This window comes from Staurois parvus, unplaced genomic scaffold, assembly GCF_062004578.1.
Source record: "Staurois parvus isolate SC_StPar_1 unplaced genomic scaffold, SC_StPar_1.0 ptg000404l, whole genome shotgun sequence".
Classification (NCBI taxonomy): domain Eukaryota; kingdom Metazoa; phylum Chordata; class Amphibia; order Anura; family Ranidae; genus Staurois; species Staurois parvus.
In genome coordinates this window covers 269,210-287,498 of record NW_028318200.1, presented here as the reverse complement: position 1 = coordinate 287,498, position 18,289 = coordinate 269,210, and the positions used below count along the sequence as shown (strand labels likewise).

General features: G+C 40.7%; 1 protein-coding gene across 6 annotated transcripts in view; it reads right to left on the bottom strand.

Moving 5' to 3' along the window:
- LOC149455085 (citron Rho-interacting kinase-like) overlaps positions 1-18,289 on the bottom strand; it is a 207,354-nt gene that overhangs the window by 119,453 nt on the left and 69,612 nt on the right. For all 6 annotated transcript variants that reach the window (XM_089686650.1, XM_089686652.1, XM_089686653.1 and 3 more), the window contains 2 exons: positions 10,763-10,903; positions 3,763-3,888 (listed from right to left, as the gene is read on the bottom strand). In XM_089686650.1, the coding sequence (XP_089542776.1) occupies positions 3,763-3,888; positions 10,763-10,903 (267 nt within the window). The remainder of the gene's footprint in view (positions 1-3,762; positions 3,889-10,762; positions 10,904-18,289) is intronic.

Below are 18,289 nucleotides of genomic sequence, written 5' to 3'. Positions count from 1 at the left end.
TCATGTTAACCCTCTCATTGGGGAGGGTCTGCATATTAATCCTTGCTGTGTCCTATCATGCTTACCAGACTCTACCTTGCATTACTTAATCAACAGCACTGATATTTATGTCAACAGCCATACCTCTATTCTGAATGAATGTGACTGTTGTTCATACAATTGAACTAACTCCTTCACTGCTGAGGGATTGCATATTAACAATTTGCTCTATCTTGATCACTTGCCTGGCTTTTCCTGCATTAATTTACTAACAGCGCATGAATTGATGTCAACCACTATTTGACAGTGAATATAAAAGTGGAATAGTGTCCATCTATACAAGTGTTTATTCTTTTGAAGTTGTTTGACCATTCCACCCATTTACAACTGAAGTATATGGTACATTGTATCTAATTGGATTTAGTGCCATATGCAGACGATTGTTTACATCTACAGCATAACTCTGTCTGTGAACTATTTTTTATTCTCCCTTCTAAATGTTACATGTCCCTTTACTGCTGGAGAGCAGCTTTACGATTGCTCAATCTAATAGTCAGTGAGCCAACTATCTTGTTCTTCTGTGAGGTTTTTTATATTTGATGGGGTCCCAGATTAGCGGATTATTTCTCATCCTGGTTTACCCATTTTATGCAGTGACCACTTGTGAGGCCTAATTTTAGTAAGTGGGAAGACAACGTTGTCTAGGTATTGGTGATGGATGTGTGCTTTATTTTTTTACTGTATGTCTATATATAATTATTCATTATCATTTTAAATGACTCAAAATTATTTTTATATATATTGTTTTGGTACATGGAGCATTAGTCTCTAGAAGTAAACACTTTTTTTGGTGGAGATTAATTTACCTACCTATGTTGTTGTACTTCGCCTTTTTGGTAACATGCGACAACACTAATTATTTAAGTACAGACACCAGATTTATAAATTGCTCTGTGTTTGAATTTCTTAAAGTAAGCTCAGTCCTCTTATTCCACAAAAATAAAAAAAAAATATTAGAATTTCCTCTGACTTCCTGTCCTGGAAACAACATGATGTTGGAGTGAAGAAATTCCCACCCAGGCAAAGCCCTTCCCAGGCTGCTGGCACGTGGTTTGTGGTCCCACGAGCTGGAAAAACTTTATGCAGGGTGCAATTGAGAGTGGCATTGTTACGCAAGTGACAGCGCGGTGTGAGATCGGCTGGTTCTTTGTCATGAGTTGGTGAGAAGTGCAGGGGTCAGGCACCGAGTTCGTCACTCAGGACTTGGGTTTCAACAGCCATGACGGGATTTGTATATTGGAGACTACCAGGATTGTATATCGGACACAGCGACAGCAAATCTGGCCAAACTGGAAGATCCCATCGCTGTTCTGCCATGATATTTACATGACTGTTATGCCATGAGATTTACAATGTCTGCATACCACATTCTGTCAAGTCAAGCAGATGCAAACAGAATGCTCTCCAACTTTAACCTACACAACAGGCGAGTGGATGCCTGGTTGAGGACTGAGAAAGTCCGCCTGCCAATTTTCTAAGCTGTGAAGGAGCACAGTGGAAAGGACTGACACACAAAGTCCAAGAACCAGGACCACAAGATATCTGTAAAGGAAGGGGAATATCGCTGACCTAATGGTCATCTGGACTGAATAAAACAAACATTATGCTGCTACTGGACAGTAAGAAAAGTAGAAAACACAAACTGAGGGACAAAGGGGAGGGGGAGAGGTTTTTAACTCTTCTGTTGAGTTTTCTGTAGAAGGAGGGATCAATCTTCTCTCGGGTTGCTGTCCTTGAAGAGGGTATTTGGGAAATACTAGATAAGGGCAGAGATTTAGAGCTAATCTGACCCTTTGCAAGACAAACCTTGCAGTAGATGATCCCTATCTGTTAAAAGGGATCTGGGAGCCCAACCTATCTTCCTTACTACCACCACCTCTCTGCCTGCACTAGGCCATGGCTTGCTGAGGATTAGAAAGAACTATGAACCCCAGTGAGGGGTGAACACCCAGCTGAGAGGAGTGTTGACCTATGCCGCAAGTCACCCCAGTAGAAAAGTGGCTCAATACTTGCTGTGTCCTGGTACTGAAGTAGTGGCAACTGCAACTGTTGGCTGAAGGCTGAATGGCACTGAAGTCACTTCCAGAGCACGGACTCAGTTCCAGAGTGGTGCGACCAATGTAAGACCAGGAACTTAGAATGCATATGTACTGCGCCCAGGATAAAAATGGCGACCGAACACAGTGGCATGCACCCACACCACCTATTTTGTCTTCCTTCACTGCCACATATTGATTTAGGTGGGAGAAACTGCCCAAATTGACCCATGACAGAGAGGATACTGCCAGGGGAACTGCCACATGCTCCAATAATATCAGAGGAATTCACCAGTTCATAGTATGCAGGGTCAAGCAGGCCTAATCTTTATTAATCATGGCAGAACCTCCAGGGATTGACTCCTCACTGCCCTGAACCTGTATAACACCCTGCTAGCAAAGTTACCAGATACACTGTACCCCAGAGATCGCTGCCCGGAGGATCCAGTGTCTACTGGCAGACAATACAGGTCAACACCCCCCCATGACCTCTCGTACGCGGGTCTGGTTATAGTCCTTCATTAGGTTATAGTAACCAATCTGGATGAAGCCTTCAGGGGTATTAGGAACAGGTCAGAAATCAGGACTAAACCCTTATAAGGAAAACCTTCAGAGATACTCCTGTAGGTACACTGGAGCTTAGCTGAGCTAGGAGGGGTTATGCCTGGGGAGAGGTTCCTTCCTTTTTTTGGCCAGTGTTTTTTCACCTGAAGGCAGCAGCATAACCCAAGTAGTCATGAATATAAAGTCCTGGGATGCACGATTAGGAAAAACCATTATATAGTAGATGAGCATTCTTTAAATATAGTAAACCAAACTACAGCATTGCATGTACACTTTTAATTAAGTGAGTTAAAGTGGTTATAAAGGGTGAGTGTTTTTCACCTTGAGGCATTTTATGCATCAAGGTAAAAAACCTTAAGTGTGCAGCTCCCCCCAATACTTGCCATAGCCCAATCTTCATCCAGCACTGTGCCTTGGCTCTCCCGGGTCTCTCACTCCTAATTGACTGAGACACATTTGCTCCTGCTGCTTTAAATCACAAGCAGTGAAGAGGGAGCGGAGGACGGGACTGAGCCGCGCTCTGTGTATCCCAGTCACACAGAGGCGACTCGGAAGCGAGCATCCACGAGTGCCCCAGAGCAAGCAGCTTGTACTGGGGGCACTCAGCAAGGAGGAGGGGCCACAAGTGCGGGCTGGGGACCCGAGAAGAGGAGTATTTGGGCTGCTCTGTGCAAAACCATTGCACAGAGCAGGTACTCATACGTACTCATACATGATTGTTACTTTAAAGAAAAAAATAAACATTAAGAACCACTTTAAGGTTTCCTTTACCAATATAACTTGTACTTCCAACATAAGCAGTGCTCTACAGAGTGCAAAGAACAGTTCACATCAGTCAGCTCACAATCTAATGTCACTACCACATATACACTAGGGCCAATTTAGGAAGACGCCAATCAACATACCAGAATGTTTTAGGATTGTAGGAGGAAACCCAGATCATCCGGAAGAAGCCCACGCAAACACGGAGAAGAACATACTTGTTACATACAGTAAATATTTCAAATTTAAAAGGAACGTAATATGAAACAGCTATTCACAATAACACTTATGAAAATGGTATAAGAATTAAAAATCTATTTAAAAGATGTAATTCACTTTTTTTAAAATGTAAAAAACTTACCATTATTTTTTCAGCCATCTGCTGGATTTGCTGAGATTTAGTTTGAATATCTTCCTTCAACTTGTTCTCTCGTCGTTCCACATTCTCCAGTTTCCTGACTTGGTTTTCCAAAGAAAGGCGCCTCTCCTACATGAAATAAAAACTACCAATTGTTATCCCTCTTTCATGTTAATGGAAAATATAATCTAAGGGGTATGTTTAATTGTACAGGAGAACATAGCAAGAACACTTGCCAACAAAATATTCTGAGCTCTAAACACATACTCACAGGCAGTCAATATATATGCAGTAATCACTACAAAGTCACTGAAGGTATAAATAGCCTCAGATGATACATGTATAACCGTCATGAAAATGGATATTACTACTAAAGGAAATGAAGAGGTATAAAAATAACCAGCAGCATATGGTGTTAAGCTTATATATATGAATGTCATGCTTGTATATCTGTGTAGGTTCAGGTCTTCCAGAAGCTGCATCATACAGATTCACATTATCCTTAACTGCAACTGTGTGGGTGGCAAACACTGCAGATACATTATAGGCATGATAAATGTCCTATATCCTGGGGACAAGAATATCCCTCTAGTAAGGAGTGAGAAAAGGCCACAGACACAGGTCTATCCCAGAAAAAACCTGCCTTAACTGTCGTAATACAGAATGTACTAGGCTATAGGTAAACTCCTCTCAAAAGGCACAAAGGAATAGAAATGTGTTAAATAAGGAATGAGGGCTTACAAGAAAGCTGGACAAAAATAAAGGTTTATTCATATAGTGAAATTTTACAAAACTGGGAGGACAGAATGGGAGAGGTGTCACCTTTGGCAACCTCTATGATGCTTTAACTCATTTTAAACCTCTAAAGAAAGAAAAAACTCCACTAACTGGGCAAAGTTAGATAGCTGATGTTCACAATTTATGCCCCTTATAAAGTGTTTCTAAACCCACAACAGTAAAATCAGTCTGTATATGCAGTAAAGCATGCTTGTTATGCTCACTGTGGAACCGGGTTAATCCTCTGCATTGTGTAAAAAGGATGTTTGATCCTGTCTTCTTTGATCCTCCCCTTCTTCCAGTGCAGCTCCTGATAAGACATATCGTGCGGAGACACTGCACATGCATGCTCAGTTTGGTGTGTATTGCGAGAGGGGTTTCTTGGGAGTGCACATGTGATCAGCACAGGGCCAATCGGCACTGCCCAGACAGAGGTCAGCGGTTCTGCATCCTCCTAGAAAACTCCTCCTACAAGCTTTAACCAGTGCTCAGCTGGACACTGATAGAAGTCACAAGACTGCTCTAACTGCTGACGGGAAAAGGTATTTAGCAGTTTATTTATATTTATTAAAATAATTGCATTTCCATGTTCTGTGTACCGTGGGAGACCAGATATATTGAGTGCAGGGTCCTGGGTTTAGTAACACTTTAATCACTCAACTACAGCACTGAACCAAACAATGGATGGGTCCTTCCACTGGATCTGAATGGTAGAGTTAATCTGCTGAAGATGATCCTTCTACCAAAATTGCTATATGTCATGGCTAACTCTCCCTGTAAAATACCAAATTCCCTATTTAAACAAATTGATGCCATCTGCACAGGGTTCATATGGAACTGCCGTCCTTCTAGAATAACAGTTTAGGTTCTGAAGCTACTGGCCCATTTGGTGGGTCTGATGTACCAGAATTTCTATCTTTATTATTTGACATCTCAATTGATTATTGTTCATGATTGGCTACATTTCTCTTTAGATAACGCCTGTACCACTTCTGAAGCTGCAATAGTGGCAGAAAACACTGCTATGGGAGGGGAACAGAGGACACTGTTATGGGGGGCTAAGATAATATTGTTAAATAAATAAATTGTAAAAAAAAAATAAAAAAATAAAAACTACCGACACCGTCCACACACTGTCCTACTGGCACCATCCACACCGCTTACTGCCCGACTGACTGACACAGTCCACTTTTAAGGTAGGCTAACGTTATGTTTTTACGGTGACATTGGTTTTATTATATTTTTCCTTACTATTTACTTAGGCCTTACCAGTTACTCCACTATCCTATGCTCCTCTTGAAGAACAGCTGCAATGACCTGATCCAGCCAAATTGATTCCAGAGTATTACTCCACCCTGATGGCTGATTATAATCCTCAGTTTGCTGCTGCCCAAAATTGTTGGTCCTCGTTAGATCTACATCTTACTGATGAGGACTGATCTGAGTTTACTACTACCTATAAGGGTTCTGTGATTTCTTCTAGACAGGATAATACAACTAAAAATTATCCATTGTAGTCATCTTTTGCCTTATAGGCACTGTAAAATGGGCTTACTGTCATCAAGAGAATTTTTTTTTTTATTCCCGGATCGTTAATCCACCATCAGGGAAAGCCTTGCCTTGCAGGTTAGAAACATAGGAGAATCCAGACACATCACGCGCTCGAACTCTTCCCTACGAGTTCCATCATCAGTGAGATCTTCAGGGGCGTGACACGTAGGGAGGAGTTAGAGCACATGACGTCAGCACGTCCTGGAATGTGGTGGCCATTTTATGGGTTTGAAACTTATCCATTTTTTTGGTGACATGCTATTTTATCAATTACTTTGATATATGTTTTATATTATGCAATAAATCTTTCTGAATTGACTACACTATGAGGATTTTTTTGTTTTTTGAATGGGTTTGTCCTCTATGAGGATAAATCTTTTCTGCAGGTTTATTTTCTTTGTTCAATGTTTGGAGCTCTAGCAGTGTCCGGATCACAGCCAGTTTTTGGAATTATCCAACGGGTGTTTTATCCATCTACCATTGGGGCCAATTTGATCCTTTTATGTCATAAAGTGTCCAGGTCCATGGCATGCGTTTGGATTTTGTATTGCGCATTTTGACCCAACCTTAACCACTTCCTGTCCGGACACTTTTACCCTCTTCCTGTCCAGGGCAATTTTCAGCTTTCAGCGCTATCACACTATGAATGACAATTGCCCGGTTATGCAATACTGTACCCATATGAATTTTTTACCATTTTTTTGAGACAGATAAAGCTTTATTTTGGTGGTATTTTTCACTGCTGGAATTTCTTATTTTTTTGCTATGTAAATGAAAAAGTCCAAAAATTCTGAAAAAGTGTTTTTCTTATAAAATTTTGCAAATAAATAATCTTTCATCATAAATCTTGGCCAAAATGTATTCCGTTATATTTTTAGTAAAAAAAAAAATAAGCCAAATTAGTTTATAGCCAAAAATTATAATTTTAAACATTTTTATTTTATTTTTTTATATTATTATTTATGGGAGTTTTTTTGGGGGGTTTTTACATGCTGTCACCCTAGCAGTACAGTGTCACCATGGTGACACTGTACTCCTTGTGGGGGGTGATGAAGATATTATTTTATTTTTTTACAGTGATTGCTTTTACACCCATATAGGATTCTTGCAGCCATTGAGAAATACTGAGTGAGCTGTGATTGGTCACAGCTTGTCACATGGAACAAGGCTGTTGTGAATAGCCTTGTACAATGTGACCTCTGTGATCATTCACAGATTTCACACGTAGTAAGCAATGATGTCAGAAGTGACATCTTGCTTACTACTTTGCATGTGATCACCGATTGGCCAATCAGTGATCACATGATCGGGACCTCGTACAGAGGTCCCGTCCGACGATCGGTGTTACACTGTGTCCAGAGGACACAGCGGGCACCGGATCGCGGTGCTGCGCGCTCCCAGGGACCGCGCACAGCTAGAAATGGCGGGTGCCGTTTATGAACGGCAACCCGCCCCTGGAGTGCCACCGTCCTGCCGTTTATAAACAGCAGGTGGATGGCAAGTGGTTAACCGGGGGCCAATTTCACCTGGTAAGAGGCAGAATATTTTGGGTGTTGGAGATAGTGGATTTTCTTCATATTCTTGTCCAGATTTGAAGCATTCATGACAACATTGATGTCCCATTAAAGGGGCTTATTCTACGTTATATCTCCTTTGCATGTGTATTGGACTTTTAATTTACTCCATGCATTCACACTAATTTTTTGGTTATATGTAGCGCCGCACTTTTATGTTTTATTATTTAATTTATTGTTGCCTATTAAGGTGGCTGCTTATGTTCTATTGATTTTTTATGTTAGGGAGTCACATATATACTATAGCACAGCATTTTTAAGTTATACTTTTTAATTTTCCAGATATCCCACTACAGGTAAATACTTGAGCGCAAAGCAGAGCTAGGGCAGGTGCCAGTACTTTGGTGAAGATTCAAGGTGCTGTGGACAGACACAGCAAAATGCCAGGTTTGGAACCCGAGGTCTGAGAGAAAACGAAAAACTTTCAGGAGCAAAAGGCCTATCTGCAACAGCTTTGCTTTTTCTGAGGCGAGAGAATACCTTTTCCTTGATGTAGGTGTCCAAAACCTCACCAAAATGGCATGCACCATCAAAGGGAATCCATTCCTTAAAAAGTCCACAGACGAACACAAGAGTCAAAAGATCTTTTTCATGTGTATTAAAGGAAGGTCCAGCCTAGAATTATGGCAAAGCACATCAGCCATACCATCACTACAGTAGTCCAATGCAAAACAAAACTAAGAAGGGACAAACATTTTTTCAGGGTGAGACCAGTCACTGTACAAAACAAGCTCTAGTAGTGAATGGACAGAGAAGGTCTTCAAAGCATTAGGCCTCTTGGTCAGGGGGGTAAAAAAACACCATGTTTTTTACGTATTTGAAATTAGATGCATTGTGGTCTATGGAACTATGCACACAGCTGAGTAAAGATCAGCAACAGAGCTATAAGTACAGAGCCATATAAAAAAAACAGAAAATGTTACATTTGAGTGCTGTCATTTATGTGCATACGCATGTTTACGCGTCTATAAGCAAGTTTATGCAAGTATAAATGAGAACATTACAACACTGGCAATGAAAAATGTTACTCGTCTATATGCTTACGAACCTTTTTGCGCCTATACGCATGTTTCACAAGGCCTTTACAGAACATTTTACTCAGGATCTTTCTGTCAATAAGATCCTAAGTAAAAATTATGTCCGTCTGTAACACTTCTCCAGATAAAAAAAAAGAGAAGAGGGGTGTGCCAGGAGGAGCAATAGAGGTCCCCACTGCTGTGGCTATTTAGTAGCTAAAGAAACATGCTAGAAACATGCTAGCTCCCTGTTGACAAAGTCCGGATGTGACGAAACGCGTCCGGGGCATGTGACGTAGTGACGCATTGACGTTCCCGGAAGTGCTGTGGCGGCCATTTTGGATTCTGGAACACATGGTTGTCCATATCCCTGGGACTTCCAGTTACCACCTGGCATCCCTCTAGAGCTGAATGACCATCGTTTTGGAGCCATCGTTGAGTATCACGGCTGTATATACAGCCTCATGACCTGGAAGCTGATTTTATCATTTTTTAATGTAAGTTGCTATAATAAAATTTGTATGTTATTTGATTCATACGCTGATCACTGGTCTGTTTGTGAGGTCTATGGGAAGTGTCTGGAGAAGATGATGTCATTTTGAGGAAACTCCATTCCTAACTATGGATTATATGTTGGTTTCATTTATTCTAGGGTAATTATGCACTTTTACTATATTGTTTGCAGTGGTGTAAACTGTGTTTATTTGAATCTCTCACGATTGCTTTGGCACTGTAGCGTTTGCATGTTGCACGTGTGGCACCTTTTTGAGACCTAAGATAATACACTATGTCTAGGTTTTTTTCTTTTTGAGGTATATGAAGAGTATTTGGGATTCATCATCGATCATCTGAATCAGTGTGTATCTATTTACCAAGACTGTGGACTTATTTTGTATATTCTTCTTGGTTTTGGACTTTTATTGGACTTTGGGTTTATTTACTTTAAGTCTGTTTTATATATTTTATGCTAGAAGTATCTTACAAATACAGTAGTAAGCTTCTCTCCAGAGAAAGAAGATTTTCATCACCCATTTGGCCAAGGCTCATCTAAGGTCTGGTAAACTGCAATAATTAACTTTTTATTTTTGGGATTGAATATGCTTTAAAGTAACAATGTAAGCTTGTATAAAGAAAAAAAAAATACCACCTCAGCTAGAAAGTGGAAAATCTCAGAGAACAATTCCATTCAACATGACAATTCCAGTTTATTGACATACAACGTAAAAAAGTCACAGAGACAGAATAAACATTAAAAGCACATGGACGAACAAGATTTTTTTTTTTTTTAACCACTTGCCTGATGGGCACTTATACCTCCTTCCTGCCCAGGCCAATTTTCAGCTTTCAGCGCTGTCGCACTTTGAATGACAATTGCGTGGTCATGCAATATTGTGCCCATATGAAATGTTTATAATTTTTTTCACACAAATAGAGCTTTCTTTTGGAGGTATTTAATCGCCACTGGGTGTTTTATTTTTTGCACTATAAACAAAAAATAGAGCAAAAAATTTGAAAAAAAAAAAAAAGTTTTTCTTTGTTTCTATTATAAAATTTTGCAAACAGGTAATTTTCTTCCTTCACTGATGTGCATTGATGAGGCTGCACTGATAGGCACTGATCAGGTGGCATGGATAGGCAGCACGGATTGGCAGCACTGATGATGCTGCACTTACATGCAGCAACGATGGGCAGCACTGGTGGGTGGCACTGCTGGGCACTGATCATCAGTGCCCTGATAATCAGTGCCGATTTGCTCTCTGACAATTGCCGGTTATCGGCAGCACTTTCCTCACGCTGTGACAGCGTGAGAAAAGTGCAGCCGATAACCAGCAACTGTATTTACCCGGTGATCTGCTTAATTGGACACTGCTGATCACGTAGTAAAAGGCCGCTGTGATTGGCCTTTTACCACATCACCTGATAAGCTGTGGTGGCGTGCAGGAGGGCGTATTCTGGGAGGATGTCATCTGACGCCCTCCCAGAACTGGATAACCGCGCTGTGGCCGTCATTCGGCTATAGCGCAAATGCCAAGTGGTTAAACAGGGGCAGACAGTTATAGGAAAATGTGGAAAATATGACCCCACCTCAGCTTCAGACAGTTTCTTCTTGATGCCATCGTTTGAATCTTCTCTGTTCTTAAGCTTTTCCAACTCTTTCTCCGCTCTCTCTTTTGCTTGGCGAATGTTTTGAAGCAATTCTGTAGCTTCTGTACTGGCTTTTACTGCCTGAAATCACATTGAAAACAATAAAAATCAAATTCTTATGGGAGTCAGTTGAAAACCATAGTACTCGGTGGTGTAAGCCATTGAATTTCAACCACAGTTACATGTAGTGTGTATATGCTCACGCACTGGGGAACGAGAGGAAGATGGTACAACAAAATCAGTGGCTACTTCTGCTTGTTGTACAAAACTGTTTACATTTTTAACACAGTAAATACTTTTTAAAGTGGATTTAAGAAAGGGTTATAGTTCTTGAAACAGATAATTCATTGTTTGGAAGGTTTGTACAAAAGCTAAGGTGTACCCGAGATAAGCTAACTTAGCTTTATTAAAAAGAGGCCAATGCATTAAGAAGAATACTGCTGAAGGCCATCAATCCAGTAAAATGTGCTGTTTTATATTGTAAATGCAGCTTCACCTCTGAATCTAGAATCAGAGATGTATACTACATACTGATATATTACATTCAGCTAATGCACACGTTTAACACATTTTTTTCCATTTTGAAATAACTATGGTACATTGGTGATAAATATGTCATGTGGTTAACTTAAATGTAGGAAAAATTTGTCTGACAGAAAATAGTTCTTCACCTTTTCTCAAATCATGCCTCACCTCTTTTATATTCCTTTTGTCTGTGTTTGCTTTGGGCAGATGCTAGGAGCTGGAGACAGGCGCTCACTATCAAAGACGCCATCTCCTTGCTAGCTGCAGTGTCTGGGTGCTGTGCACCATGGGGGTCACACTGTCTTGACATCACAGCTATCCTTACAGGGCACCTAAAAAAATGGAACAAAGTACTTTGTCCCATCATGAACAGAATAACGTAAAAAAAAAAGTGATAATTCTTCTTTAACCACTTGCCCTCCAGAGGATTTACCCCCCTTCCTGATCAGGCCATTTTTTGCGATACGGTGCTGCATTACTGTAACTGACAATTGCGCGGTCATGCAATGCTACACCCAAATGAAATGTATGTCCTTTTTTTCCACAAATAGAGCTTTCTTTCAGTGGTATTTGATCACCTCTGCGTGTTTTATTTTTTTCGCTATAAACAAAAAAAGACCGACAATTGTGGGGGAAAAAAAACAATATTTTTTTCTTTTTGCTATAAAACATATCCAGTAAAAAAAAATTAAAAAATCAAATGTAGTCATAAATTTAGGCCAAAATGTATTCTGCTATTTATCTTTGCTAAAAAATATCCCAATACATGTAAATTAATTGATTTACATGAAAGTTATAGCGTCCGCAAATACCAGTATATATACTGGAATTCTTTTAAAAAAATGTTATACTAGCAGTGGCGGCAATCAGTGACTTATAGCGGGACTGCGGCAGGCATTCTGACACAGGGCGAGGAACTGTCACTGACATCCCCAGTGACACTAATACAGTGATCAGTGCTAATAAAACGCACTGACACTGTACTAATGAGACTGGGCAGAAAGGGGTTAACATCTGGGGAGATCAAAGGGTTAACTGTGTGCTGTGTGTGTTTTATTGTGTGCCGTGTGCTCTGTTTCACTAGGGAAGTATGCTGTTTTGTATTGCTCTGCTATGCAGGGTAATACAAAGTAGCATGCTGGAGTGGACAGGGGAGAGATCTGTATTGTTTACATACAGACCTCTCCCCCGTCAGTGTTGCTTGGCAATCGTCGAGTGCCGGCAGACAGTCTCCGGCCAGGACCCGGTTATCGTCAGCTGTAGCTGACAATGGTGGCACGGGTAGGGCACACGCACGCCCCCTACCAGGAAACACAAAATCACGTATATATACACATGATTTTGTGCAGCCCTGGAGCAGTAGATCTGATATAGGGTGTTCAGGAAGCGGTTAAGTAATTCTCTTATCTTATGTCACTATACTGTTTGCCTTTTACCATGACAACAGCATGTTAGCCTGTTCTTTACATTTCTTTTTTTTTTATGTATAAGATGTATATTCTTTTCAATGTGTATTCATACAAATGAGAAAAGCATCAACTAAGTGCATTTATTGTTGTTATAAGTTATGTTTTAAACCTATATGTGCACGAGGGCAGCCATATTTGTTCATGACAATAGGCATTCATTTCTCATGATCCTCTTATCTCTCTAATATGTTTGTCATGCTCAAATCTATAGAACATCTGCAGCCTTCTATTATATTGTATACCTATAATTCACCAGGTGGCCACAGATCATACCATTGCCTTGTCTTTTGGCTTAAAAAATATAGTTTAGTAATAGCGATTTTTCCTATGGATTTACATACCCATTTCATGTTAATTCAGTGGCTACCTGAATTCTAAGAGATGCTGCACCTTCAACTGCCTGATTCACAGGATTCTCAGCTACTGAGTGTTTAAATGAGAAATATGGCCAAAGCTCTTTTGGCACTACTTCTCCTGTGAGTCAAAACAGTGCACTTTAATTCTGTACTCCTTTGACCCATATTCAGCCAACAGCGAGCTAAAATGCGCTGTCGGCTGATGTCATTCAGCTGATCAAGACAAAGGAGGGATCCTGACTTTAATATCAGGATCCACCCAGATGCCTGAGCTGCAGCTGGCTCAACCTATCAACACACTGCTGCTGAGATCCTGAGCCAGCCACTCCTGCCCCCTCCACAGCCCAGCACTCCAGTGAGTGCTGGAGGGGAAGACCATAGAGCAGAAGGCTGAGTCATTGGCTCTCTGCTCGCCGAAGACTGAGAACTGAGCAATCAGCAGTTTTTGATTGCTCAGTTCCAAGTCTTAGAGACAGCAGGTGACCACTGCTGCATCCACCTAGGTGAGTATGATTGATTTTTTTTTATTTTTAATCCCTCAATTCTCTTTTAATTCAGTATCAAAGCTGCTCTTGCAGCTGGGGATGAAGTAGAAAAAATGCATCTGAGCTGCATTTTTTTTTATTTTAATAACTCCCCCCGATTGCCCCCTTTAACACAACTTAATGGCCAGATGAGGTTGTACACATGCTGCAGCCGCGATGCTTTGCTTCATGGCCAGAGCAAAAGTGGTCAAATGGGGTTGTATACATGCCGCAGCCTCAATGCTTTGCTTCATGGCCACAGCAAAATTATACTCCCCGTTGCTTTCAGCAGGCAGTACTGACATCAAATGCAACACGTTCAGGTGAATGGGGCTGTGTCACAACTGCATGCCCATGGTTGCTGTGTAGTGGTGTGGGTTTTCAGGGTTAAAAAAGGCAGTGAGGAGGCAACATATCAGGGCAGTGATGTCACAATCTCTACCTCGTCCAATACCAGAACACTTGCATTCATGAGCATATTTAAAGTGTTCTCTGGCAAATAAGCTGATCAAATGATCTCCTGTGTTCAGTAAGCAGCATGGTAGCAGCTCGGCAAAGGACTAAGCTATGCTTTCTACAGTGATCTTCAGCTTCCACGGGGATCCCATTGGTATGGTATATACAGGTGAAACTCGAAAAATTAGAATATTGTGCAAAAGTTAATTTATTTCAGTAATGCAACTTAAAAGGTGAAACTAATATATGAGATAGACTCATTCAAGCAAAGCAAGATAGTTCAAGCCGTGATTTGTCATAATTGTGATGGTTATGGCTTACAGCTCATGAAAACCCCAAATCCACAATCTCAGAAAATTAGAATATTACATGCAATCAATAAAACAAGGATTGTACATAGAACAATATCGGACCTCTGAAAAGTATAAGCATGCATATGTACTCAATACTTAGTTTGGGCCCCTTTTGCAGCAATTACTGCCTCAATGCGGCGTGGCATGGAAGCTATCAGCCTGTGGCACTGCTGAGGTGTTATGGAAGACCAGGATGCTTCAATAGCGGCCTTCAGCTCTTCTGCATTGTTCGGTCTCATGTCTCTCATCTTTCTCTTGGCAATGCCCCATAGATTCTCTATGGGGTTCAGGTCAGGCGAGTTTGCTGGCCAATCAAGCACAGTAATCCAACGGTCATTGAACCAGGTTTTGGTGCTTTTGGCAGTGTGGGCAGGTGCCAAGTCCTGCTGGAAAATGAAGTCAGCATCCCCATAAAGCTTGTCTGCAGAAGGAAGCATGAAGTGCTCCAAAATCTCCTGGTAGACGGCTGCGTTGACCCTGGACTTAATGAAGCACAGTGGACCAACACCAGCAGATGACATGGCTCCCCAAATCAACACAGACTGTGGAAACTTCACACTGGACTTCAAGCATCTTGCAGTGTGTCCCTCTCCATTCTTCCTCCATACTCTGGGTCCTTGGTTTCCAAATGAGATGTAAAAATTGCTCTCAACAGAAAAGAGGACTTTGGACCACTGAGCAACAGACCAGGTCTGTTTTTCTTTAGCCCAGGTAAGACACTTCTGATGTTGTTCGTTGTTCAGGAGCAGCTTGACAAGAGGAATACGACATTTGAAGCCCATGTCCAGGATCTGTCTGTGTGTGTGGTGGCTCTTGATGCACTGACTCCAGCCTCAGTCCACTCCTTGTGAAAGTCCCCAACACTTTTAAATGACCTTTTCCTGACAATCCTCTCCAGGCTGCAGTTATCCCTGCTGCTTGTGCACCTTTTTCTTCCACATTTTTCCCTTCCACAAAACTTTCTATTAATGTGCTTTGATACAGCACTTTGGGAACATCCAACTTCTTTTGCAATTACCTTTTGAGGCTTTCCCTCGTTATGGACGGTGTCAATGATGGTTTTCTGCACAACTGTCAGGTTAGCAATCTTTCCCATGATTGTGATTCCTACTGAACCAGACTGAGAGACAATTTAAAGGCTCAGGAACCCTTTGCAGGTGTTATGGCTTAATTAGCTGATTAGAGTGGGACACTTTGAGCCTAGAATATTGCACCTTTTCACAATATTCTAATTTTCTGAGATTGTGGATTTGGGGTTTTCATGAGCTGTAAGCCATAATCATCACAATTATGACAAATCACGGCTTGAACTATCTTGCTTTGCATGTAATGAGTCTCTCTCATATATTAGTTTCACCTTTTAAGTTGCATTACTGAAATAGTTGAACTTTTGCACGATATTCAAATTTTTCGAGTTTCACCTGTACATACTTACGTAAACATTGGCATACATGGAATTCAGCTTTAATGCTGGAATTAGCAAATTGGAGTAGAAAAGCCAATCCCCTGCCTGCATACTTACTGCACAGAAAGACCCTTGATCTCTGTGCAGAAGCAGCAGTCTCTCTTCAGAGGTCCAACATGCCCCTTATTGAGTCAGAGCTAGAACTGTCCAGTCACCAAAGCGTATAAAAATTGCTGACAGAAGAACTATAGGTCTGCCTCCACAGGTAGTGTGCTCGACTTCTGCAGAGAGATCACCACTTATGCAAAGAGAGCAAGGGTCCTTTCTCTGCAACATACTAGCAGGTGACATGCTTTTCTACTCAGGCTGTAGCAGCTTTCTATAAAAAAAAAAACAAACCGTAAGACTTTGCACACGTCATGTTTTGATGTACCTGGAAAGCTTTCAGTGGATTTAAACTGGAAGTTCAATTGGGCATTAACGCTCCCAGTAGGTAGGCGAGTAGTCAGGGCAGCAATTGTCAGATTTCATATGACCTCTGACCACAAGTCACAAGTTAAACGAGACATATTAACTGCAGCTAAAGAAAGGGACAAATATAGCTATTTTATAAGAATGCCGAAACAGGACACATTTTGTCAGTTTTTTTTTTTTGTTTTTTTTTAAGATCACATATTCAGATTCTTGCAAAAGGTTAGTCATAAATGGTTCTATTTAAGCATATGTTGGCTTCAGTCCAGTTAACAATAATGAGCTGAAAACCAAATTGGCCCAAGGCTTTCAGGGCACTCTTTGCACATTTAAAGATGTCTCCCTAAGTCTCAGAGGGGAAGGCACAAAAACCGCTGCATGCTAAAATGGTATTGGGGTCACAGCAATTTATGCACACGAAATTATGAAGTGGTGCACTTAAATAGCATAAGAATTACATCAGAAAAATAGTGTTGCGAATGGCCACTTCATTAAATATAGTAACCTGGACACCAAAGAAATATTTTTCTGTATACCTGTTAAGCTTAATTGGAATCTGAAAAAAGGCTTGTGCATACTGAGAAAAATGAAAGACATAATACAAATGAAAAATGTTTTGCATATACTGAATAACAAAGTATACCAATTTGAAAAGAGCAAAATACAAAAAACAAATAAGTATCTTTAAAAGAATAATCAAAAAAAATATAAGCCTAATCTAATGATGATGATTATTATTATAGATGAACAACAATTAGATTAAACATATGAACGGATGATGAAAAAAATCCACATTTTTAAATGTTGGTCTACTATCATTCCTTAAAATGATTCTAAAGGTTGGGATGTAAAAAAACAAAAAATAAAAAACCTAACATGTTATACTTACCTTCTCTGTGCAATGGTTTTGCACAGAGCAGGCCCGATCCTCCTCTTTTTGGGTCCTCCGCCAGCGTTCCTGGCTACTCCCCCCAGCTAAATTCCCCCAATTGCAAGCCTCTTGCTATGGGGGCATTAGAGCAGGCTGGCTCTCGAGCTGCTCTCCTGTGAAGGGACATTGTCCATTCACACACAGAGTGTGGCTTGGCCCCGCATCCCCCCTCTCTTCTCATTGGCTCACTGGCTATGATTGACAGCAACAGGAGTCAATGTCTCCTGCTGCTGTGTGAGCAAATGAGGAGAGAGAGACCTGGGAAAGCCATGGCTCTCATGCACATTGCTGCATCAAGATGGGGGGCTGCAGCCAGAAGGTTTTTTACCCTAATGCATAGAACATATTAAGGTAAAAAAAAAAAAAAAAACCTTTTGCCTTTAGAACCACATTAAAGTATACGCTAAACTTTTTTTTTTTTTGGAGTCTTGGATAGAGTGGAGTATGATTAGAACACCTGTAAGGTTTGTGCTGTCTGTGCCCCTGCTATGGAGAATAAACCTCTCTACCTGTTCTGTGTACCATTATTATCAAAAGTGAAAATATAAGAAACAAAAAAAATTATGGGTTGTCCCTAGAACACTAATAGAATGGAAATCTTGCAAAGGGGGTGCTAGTTCTGGTCACCAGGAATTCCCTTATTTTGGAAAGATTTCCTCTCACTTCCTCTTTCACCTATGGAAGTGAATTCTCCCCAATGGGACAAAGATGGCAAAAAATCTGACAGAGATTCTAACCCTCCTTTACCCTATCAAAAACAAAACACGTTTTGCTTTTGGCTCTACTGTAAATGTACCAACCCTTTTGTTATTAATATAAATGAACAATACTCAGATATTAGACATATACTCAGATATTATAGACATATGAACTGAAAAAAAAAAATTTTTTAAATGTTTGTATACTATCACTCTTTGACAACTAAAAACTGAACTATACAACCACTGCTTAGTTCTGCCTTTGAAGACCTCCAGTGG